At 43.4% G+C, this 9,553-nt stretch overlaps 1 protein-coding gene across 2 annotated transcripts in view; it reads left to right on the forward strand.

Annotated features, from left to right (window-relative positions):
• The window catches only part of PGM1 (phosphoglucomutase 1), a 67,971-nt gene extending 60,369 nt beyond the window's left edge, over positions 1–7,602 (forward strand). The window contains exons 11-12 of one of the 2 annotated variants that reach the window (XM_063106919.1): positions 678–787; positions 6,511–7,602. In XM_063106919.1, coding sequence (XP_062962989.1) covers positions 678–767 — 90 coding nt within the window. In that variant the 3' untranslated portion in view covers positions 768–787; positions 6,511–7,602. Of the gene's footprint in view, positions 1–677; positions 1,348–6,510 lie in introns of those variants that run through there. The other variant, XM_063106918.1, reaches the window with a different exon arrangement.
• The last annotated feature ends 1,951 nt before the right edge of the window (positions 7,603–9,553 follow it).

Below are 9,553 nucleotides of genomic sequence, written 5' to 3' on the forward strand. Positions count from 1 at the left end.
CCTGGCTCTGCCATTGAGTCATTTGGTCAAAGCACTTCACCTGTTTGGGTATCAGTTTTCTCATCTGTAAAATGGGCAGTTTGACCAGATCAGTAGTTTTATTTATTTATTTTTAATATTAAAAAATATTTATTTAAGCAGCAGAATTCATTTCTTTTTTTTTTTACCCCTTTAAGAGAGGTGTGGGAAGGGAGGGTTGCATTTTGAACGATTTCTTTGGGTACAGCAAAAGAAACAAATTGGAGGATGCAAAAGTAGATGTGGAGGCACCAGCACTTAGTTAAGAGAAAGAACCTTGGCTTGGTGAGAGTTATGGCAATGGGATGGAGAGAAATGGGTGCTGTTGAGAGATATTCAGAAGTGAAAAGTCTTAGTCCTGCTGATAGACTGGGCATGAGGCTGGTGGAGAGGAGGGTGTCAAGAATGACTGTTAGGTGTTCACTTTACATGATATACTGTGGTGTTGATTCACGCAAATAGGGAATGCTGGGACTAGGTGTTGGGGGAAAGAACATGTATTTGTTTTTAGACCTGTAGAGTCTAAGAGGCCTTGGAAACCTGGGAGTAGGCAATCAGACAAATGGTTCTGGAGCTCAGAGGTAAAGTTAGCGCTGGAGCTAGGGATCTGTGCTTAAAGAAAGTGATGGAGAAGGTTCTTCTCTTTGTGTCTCCCTCAGGTCATGTTGGCCCCCCTTATTTCCATCGCTCTGAAGGTGTCCCAACTCCAGGAAAGGACAGGACGCACTGCACCCACGGTTATCACCTAAGAAGACGGGCCAGAGATGCGGTACGTCCCTCCACCCAGAACCCGTCCAAGTCATCTGATTGAAGAGCGTAGATGGAAACAACATGTATTCAACCAGGCTTTTTAGGATTTGATTTTCCCACTAACCAGTTGTTGATGACAGGTGCATTTGCTGAGGCACTGCCAATTGAGATGCTCTTGGGAGCGTGTGGGAAAGACGGAAAGAGGACCCGGGGGCTTCTGCTTATGTCAGTTCCCTCTTGTGCCCTTCTGCACTGCCGCTGTGCGGGTGTTTGTGTCCTTAGCATCTGGTACTGTTTACACTATGATGTAAGGCAGAGGTGGAGTGTCAGCGAGAGAGGTCATTGTTCATCCTTAGGATGTGCCAATGAAGTGACAATGTGAGTTCCTTTCTCCTTAGTGACTCTTTCCCCACATTTACTGTTTACATGTAATCCAACAAGATGCAATTTCTGGTGCCTTCTCTCCAATGAGTTCCTTCCCCAGAGTGAGACGTACTTGTCTACAGATTTCTGCCTTGTTTTGCAACATAGTCCCATTCACACAGATATTTTGGGATATTAAAGGAAAAGAAGCTACTATTTCTTGTTGTCTTTTTTTCTTATCTATAGAGTGCTTTTTTGATTTCAGAAAGAAAACAGATTTTTTTTTGAGGAGGAGGGGGTGGAGGGTATTATATTTTGTTTTGATGTCCTAGCCAGGAAACCAAATGGTCTCAAGAATTGTAATTTTAAATCTTAGTAGGGTCAACTGCTCTGGATCCTTCCAAGGTAGACAAATTAAGCTTGATGTGGTTAACTTGGAACAAGGGAAAGGAAGATGATTATCAGGAAATCTTAAATAGCAGAGCATTGCCAGGTCTCTTGTGATGCGAGATGCCATGATATGCCTATCGAAGGGACGGAGGCAAAACTCTCAGAACCGAAAGCAGGATTGCTGGCATTTGATTGGAAATCTTGAACTCTCTGGCATCTTATTCATCTTAGAATATTTATATTCAACCCCCAAGTATAACATAGTAGTTAAAATCATAGATCTGGGAGCCAACAAACCCAAGTTTGAACCCCACTCTTGAGATCTTGAGTGACCTTTGAATATCATTTCCCTCATCCTTAAAATGAGGATGAAATAGTTCTCAGTTTATGGGGTGTAGACCTGTGAAAAGTAGTGGGCACAGTATCTAGGTCATGGTAGGTCATCCAATAAGTGGGAACTAGCATTATATTTACATTATTGTTTCTAGATTTTAAAGTATAAGAAAAACAAAAACTATAATACTAATATTTGTAATACATTTTATGGTTCTCAAGGCATTTCCACAAAGTCACCTTGCCATGTAAGCAATTCCAGAAAGTCAACCCAGCTCTGCACCCTTCCCCCATCCAGTGCAGACTCACCATTACAGGTGGTGGGATCTTTATCTAAAGTGAGATTTCCAATGTTGCCATTTAACAATGTTCCATTTAACAAGGGAATCCAGCCCAGGAAACAGAACTGTGCTTTGATGATGGTGATGATGGTGGAGATGATGATGATGATGATGATGATGATGGAGTACTGATAGAACGTTAACCCCAGGCCAGGCACTATCCTAAGTAATTTCCATATGCTCTTTAAATGCTCCCTCAGCTCTATGAGGTAGGTACTCTGAATATTCATATTTTACAGATGAGGTCCAGTTACTCACCACTGGCAAGCACTAGATGCCCCCAGACAAGTGCAGCTCTAGCCCTGCACAGTTCACCACTACTTTGTGTTGTCTCTTCTACTGACTGGCTACTTCTAAACTGCCTCTATGAGGTGCAAGAAAGGTGTGCAGATGCCCCTGTATTTTACTTATTAAAGGAAGATACTGTGTACCTTGGGTGCCAGAGACTCTGTTAGTTTGTCACTATGTGTTCCCCCTGGGGATCTTGGTATCTAGGTATATTAGTCAAGAAATATGTATTGGCCCACATTAAGTGTGAGATGCTTGGGAAAGAAAGGATATACAGTCAGCCCTCTATATCCGTGAGTTTCAATTGAACCCGTGGACACGGAGGGCCAACTGTATTACACCATTGCATCAGGGTATTGAGCATCCATGGATTTTGATATCCTCAGGGGTCCTGGAACCAATCCTCCGTAGATACCGAGGGACAACTGTATAACACACAGTCACTGACCTTAAGCTGCCAGTAAAACTAGCTGGGGAATCAAGTCTAGCACAAATAGAAGCTGTATTGTTATGAATTGTGCAGGAAAAGCCTCCTGCTAGAATCCATACTTTCCAAGCACCCATTCTGTTTCAGGTGTTGGACTAGATGCTTTCCAGTAACCCTCCAAGCAAGACATTATTATTCTTATTTTAGAACCAAAGCAACTGTTGCTCTACAGAAGCTTGAGTAATTCGCCCCAGGTTCCAGCTACCGCGTGGTGGACTTGGAATTGTGACCCTGACTCTCGTTCACTTCCCATGACCTTTTCTGCCTCCCCATCTGTTGAATCAGTTGCAGACAATCCCAGTTCTATGGCCCCTGGAATGGCTTCAAAAATGTCCTCCTTGTCGCTGAACATAATTCAGCTGCTTTCCCTGACCCCACTTGGCTACAGCTTAGGAGCAAAAAGCTCAGGAGAGGAAGAGGGAGGTGGCTGGAGACAGGGAGCGGTGGGGGTGGGGGTGGGTAAGGGCCTCTTCCTCCCTCTGTGCCTTCCAGAGAGATACCCCAACACATGTGCCCTGAGGATGCCGGGAGGCAGAACCTGGAGAGGTGGCCAAGCTTCCTAGCCAACCAGGACTGATGTGGTCTGTGAGTCAGGCTTGATTTCTTTGGGGCGTGGTGGGATTACAGTGAGAAAATTGGATTGGAACTGTTTGGGGCTCAACTCTGAAAGCTAATTTTCCTCTCTCTTTTGAAATTCAGCTCTCAGCTTGGAAAAGCAGTTTGCTGTTAGGGAGGTTCCTCAGGCCCAGAAGATGGCCAGGCCTGCAGGGGCTGGGCCCTGCCTCATAGAGAAAATTAGCCAAGCTCAGCACAGTGCTGGGGCAAGTCATTTCTTGGCCCTTCAAGGCCAGGCTTTGGGGACTGAATCACTCTGCCTCCTGTGCCCCAAACTTTATTCATGCTTTTTTCTGCATTTGCTGTTAACTCATTAGACAGAAGCTGGCCTTGCCATATAAGAATCCTCCAGGAAACATATTAGCACGTGTAAGAGACACACCCTTGTGTGTCTGCGGTCTAAACACAGCAGAGGGGGTTGCCCACAGTCCACATTGCAGGCGTCACGGCACCTCTCCTGGGTTTTGGCAGGGCTGCCTCGTGGTCTTCTGGCGTTTACTCTTGTCCCCTCTGGTTCATTCTCCACATCAGCTAAGTGCTGTTCCAAACACTGAAGTCCAAAGGCCTTTATGTAACAAAGGCCCACATGACCTGTGTGTCACTTACAAACCATCTCCTCTCTGATTATTGCCTGACATTCCATGCTTCCACCACACGGAACCACCTGAAGTTCCCTGGAAATACCATGCTCTCTTTCCTCCAGGCCTCCTTACCTGCTCTTCTCTGCCTGAATCACCTTTCCTCTCTGCCCCCTGTACCCCAACTCCTACTTGTTCCTCAGGTCTCAAACATCGTTTCCTCCCAGAAGCTTTTCCTGAGCCAACGATGTCTGGTTTGGGAGCTTTTTCTAGAGTTCCTATAGCACCCTGTGTCCCCCTTCATGGCACTCACCACACTCGATGTTAATAACTGTAGTGGATTGAATTATGTCCCCCAAGACTCCCTGAAGCTTGAATTGTGTCCCCCAAGTTTTATGTATTAGAAACTTGGCCCCCACTGTGACTGTTAAGAGGGTGGGAAATCCTATTCTGGTAATTGAAAGGTGGAGCCTTGAAGAGGTGATTGGATTGTAGGACCGTGCAGTAGTGAATGGATTAAAAATGGTGGTCAGAGGCGTGGTTCTGAGGGCTTTAAAAGAAGAGAGAGGAGAGTCTGCCTTTCTTTCTCTGCTCTCTCTGCTTCCACCATCTTGCAATGTACCACCACATGGACCTTGGACTTCCCAGCCTCAGAAACTATAAGCAATAAATGTCATTTTCTTTATAAATCACCCAGTTTCAGGTATTTTGTTATAAGCAACAGAAACAGACTAATACAATAACCTGTTTATTTTCCCTTTCTCCTACGGCCCTGGGAACTCCAAGAGGGCAGGGACTGTCTTCACTAGTGTTTACCCAGGATCTAGCCCCATGGCTGGCACATAGCAAAAACCTCTTTATATGTTTTTGGAATTGATGAATGAAACCTACTAGCCGCATGGCAGAGTGTTTCATTATGCTGTGACCTCCCTGACATATTATGTAGGATTATCTTAATTTGACAGATAACAAGTGACTTGACCAATTTTCACAATTAGTAACCTGCTAACCAGGAACTCTTTCGTAAAGGTTCAGAAGTGGAAAGTGAAAAAGCATCCAGGGGAGAGGGTCAGGGAGCGGGTACTGGCACCAGATGGGAGATATATATAATTATTACTTTGAATTCAACTTTTAGTTTAAATGTTTAAAAGTATTTTATCTTCCATTGTTACAAAAATTAATTGGGGGTGTAGCTGGGGAAGAGTTCTGAATTCAGAAAGGGGTTATTTTTCTTCAAGGAATACAATCAACAAAGCCAGGCCTAAGCCCTGAACTCCCCTCTGAGCAGATTTCTGGAAGGGAACCCATGATGGGTTAAGGCGGGTACCCAGGCCCTGGGCCTCACACTGTCAGGGCACACAGCATACACTTCTGGAAGGCTGAGAGGCTCTTCTTGGTTCCTTTATCAGAACAAGAGGCACTCCCATAAGTTGGTGTGTCATTATACAAAAGAAGTGAGATCATTGTCGGCAGGGAACTATCTCATGTCTGTCTGATTGTCCTATAGGAACTTTTGAGAGCTTTGGTTTGGTTTTCACCAAATATGAACGCTTCCCCTAGACCCATTAGACTGGATTCGTGGGTGTGGGCTAATAACTGTTTTCACTGAGTGCAGCTGTCCAGTTGACAGGAAGGCCAGTTAAGAGTAGCAATGTTTGCTTTTCATGACAGTGTTGTTTTGGAAAGGCTCTGTCTCCATTGCCTTCTGACTTCATCTTTATATGATAGGAGGGCTATTATTATCCCAGATACAGAAATGGAAATTTTGAGAGTTTATATGGCCTGTGCAGAATTACACAATTGTGATGGAGAGAGCAGACCTACCACCTCCACCCACCCCTGGGGGTTTGGGATTTTTTTCCGGTTAACCATTGCTATACGAGGGTACTTCAAAAACTTTGTGGAAAAATAGAATTAAAAGATAATATGAATCTTTCCATAAACTTTTTGAAATACCCTTGCATAACAAAGCACCCCCAAATCTAGTGGTGTTAAGCTTTTGCAGGATTATGTTAGGTCACAGCTTCTGTGGGGCAGGAAATAAGAAAGGGCACAGTGCAGATGACTTGTCTCTCCTCCACAATGTTGGCCCCTTACATGGGAAGATTGGATCAGCTAGGAATGGCCCGGATGACTGGGGCTGGAATCATCTGGAGGCCCCTTCACTCATATGTCTGGTATGACTCAAAGTCTGGATTCAGCTGGGACTGTTAACTCTCACGCCAGCAGATGACCTCTCCATGTAGTGTGGGTTTCTAACAACCCGGTGCTGGCTTCCAAGAGAGCTTCTTAACATCAGGTGTACCAAGAACGCCAAGTAGAATCTGTCTTTTTCTTTCCCACCTAGCTTTGGAAGTCATGCAGCATCACTTCCGCCATATCCAGTTGGTTACCATCAACTCACCCCCGCCAGCCCAGATTCAAGAGGAGGAAGACTACACTCTATCTCTTCTTGGGGAAGTGGCAAGAACTCATTGCAAAAGATTATGTGAGATGGGAGCTATTGTAGACATCTTTGGAAAATATAGTCTGTCACAATTCTCAAATTAGTGTTTTTCTCCCAGTAAATATACCATTCTGGGTCATGTAGGCATGAGAATGAATTTAATTCAGAATTATTTTCACCAAGAGCATCTCTGTTAGTTCGTTTCTGTTGCTCATAACACAATACCTGAAACTGTGTAATTTATAAAGGCATAAAATTTATTTCTTACAGTTTTAGAGGGTGGGAAGTCTGAAGTCCAGGGAATGCATCTGGTGAGGGCCGTGTTGGTGGTGGCTTTACAGCAGTGCAGGGCATTCATTACATTGCGAAAAATCACTGAGCAACGGAAAGGGTTAAACTTCTCTTTCCCTCTCCTCATAAAGCCATCATAACTATACCAGGACCACCATTAAACCATTGATGGTTTAATCCATTGAATAGGGCATGGTCCTCACAATCTGATCACTTCTTAAAGGCCCCACCTTTCAATTACCGTAATAGGACTTCCTACCCTCTTAACATTGTTACAGTGGGGATTAAGTTTCAATGAGCTTAGCAGGGGCATTCAATCCAGAGCAGCATCCATCTGTCAGTTATCTAGGTATGGACACGTGTTATCACCTCATTCCATGCCCATGACAGACATAACGAATCAATTGCTGCACGGTTTCTGCTAAGCCCAGATATGTCACAAACTTCAATACAATGTGCTAAACAACAAATATTAATCAATTGTAGCAGGGATGTGAATAAAAACCTATTTGCCGTTTGTGAGGAATATTCATACTTTCTTAGTTTTACAAATATTTAACTAACATTTGTGGATGTGAAAGCCTATTTGAAAATAGACAAGATAATCTGTAAATTGATGAAAAATATGTGCCTGATATGGAGAAAATTAGTGGTTACTGTTAAATGAAATAAACCACAATTGATTTTGGAAATAGCACAAAACACTAATAAAATAATTTTACTGTTTTTTAAAAATAATTCAGAAGTAAATTAAAGGATGATTTCACTATTTTAAGGTCTTGACTCCAGTTTTTTCCTCACTTTGGCTCTGCCTACCTGCCACTTTGCAGCCTCGGCTGTAACAGTCTCCCATATCTGACATCATGGTTCCTATAGTTTGTATAGCACATTTCAAAGCACTTCAACATTCATTCTTTAATTTGATCTTCACAACTATGCTGTGAAATAGGTAGATTTGCAATAAACATGACATTTAGCAATTATTATTATTAGTGATAAATCATCATCATAATTATATATATTGACCACCTTTTTGGTTATTTTACAGTATGTCATTTAATCCTATCAAAACCCTAAAGGTGGGTTTTATTAGCCCCACCATACAGATGAGGAAATGAAGACTGTAAGAGATTAAATAATTTGCCTAAGATTGAAATTAGTAAATCGTGGAACTGGGGTATGAACCCAGGTCAGGCTCTAAAGTCCAAGTAATATCTAGAACTAAAGTCAACACCTCAGTTATTTCCTTTGGAAAGTAAAATTATATTCAGCTCTAATTTTTTAAAAATTATGATTTTAGCAAGATGAACTGGTAATATAATTTGGTGCCCATGTTTTTGACTGATGGGTGGTGGTGGTGGGGAGACACATTTACATGACTGATACTTGGGAAGAGGTCAAGCAAGGCTAGTTTAAAATAGAAGTCCAAGTTCAGGGGTCCCAAGTGTCACTAGCAGATAAGACCTTGTAATGTGGCTGATTCATGGAAGGGAAGAAAGATTTGGGGGTCCCCTATCTGCACAATCTTCCTGAGCTAGTGTCATCCTGGTCACTCTGCTGGGGGAGTGCTTGGCATCGTAAGGACCAGTACCTCTCAGAACTTTTGAATTCATGTTAATGTTCCCATTTCCACACTCAAGGCAGATTTTCTTTTCTTTTCTTTTTTTTTTTTTTTTTAGTCATACGGCTATGATTTATTACAGCAAAAGGCTATGAAGCAAAACCAGCAAAGGGAAAAGGTACGTGGGGCAAAGTCTAAAGGAAACTAGGCACGTGCTTCCCAGAGTCCTCCCAGTGCAGTCACAAAGGAAACGTTTAATTGCTCTAGCAATGAATTGGGATAACCCATGTGAAATGTAGTATAGCAGAAAAGCTCATTAGAGACTCAGCACCCAGGGTTTTTATTGGGAGCTGGTCATGTCGTCATCCTCTGCCTAACAACAACAAAATTCCAGACTTCCAGAAGGAAAGCAGGTGTTCACCATAAACTACATTGTTTGCACAAAGAGTTTAGGCACTTTGAGCCACTCCTATTTAGGGAATGGTGAGAACCCTGCAGAAATCCAAGCTCCCAGATGCCAACAATGGGCCAACCTTGCAAACAGGCCTAAGGATAACAATCTTAGGCCTGGTACGGATTTTCTTTTCTGATATACAGTAGTTTCCAGAGAATGAAGGATTACCTTCAAAATATCTTTTTTGGGGCAGCTAGGGGTGACCTCTGACAGCAGTGACCAGGGACTCCCAATGTAGTGCCCAGTACATCCCTGACCCAGAGCAAGCCCCACAGTGAGCATTTCTTGGATAATGACTCCTGCCACCGTCACTCCCACTCTGCAAGGAAAGACTGTCCAGGCTTCCAGAGCAAGAAGACAAAGCCCACCCCAGCCGGCCTCTGCCCAGCCTCTCTTCCCAGCTTTATCTCCAGGCACGATCCAATGTCTCCATTCTCCACCCCTGTGATTTCCCCAAGTATCCCATTCTTTTCCACATTGGTCTGACTTTGCACATACTGTTCCATTTGCTGGAAAACTTTTCCCTGCTATACTAATGTTGTAATTTCTGCTCCACCAAATTCTCCTTCTAAAGGAAACTAGCTTCTGCTGGAGGGGCCGTGGCCACGCTTTGTACCATGAGCCCCTATCTCACTTCC

This window comes from Cynocephalus volans, chromosome 8 (genome assembly GCF_027409185.1).
Source record: "Cynocephalus volans isolate mCynVol1 chromosome 8, mCynVol1.pri, whole genome shotgun sequence".
Taxonomy (NCBI): Eukaryota; Metazoa; Chordata; class Mammalia; order Dermoptera; family Cynocephalidae; genus Cynocephalus; species Cynocephalus volans.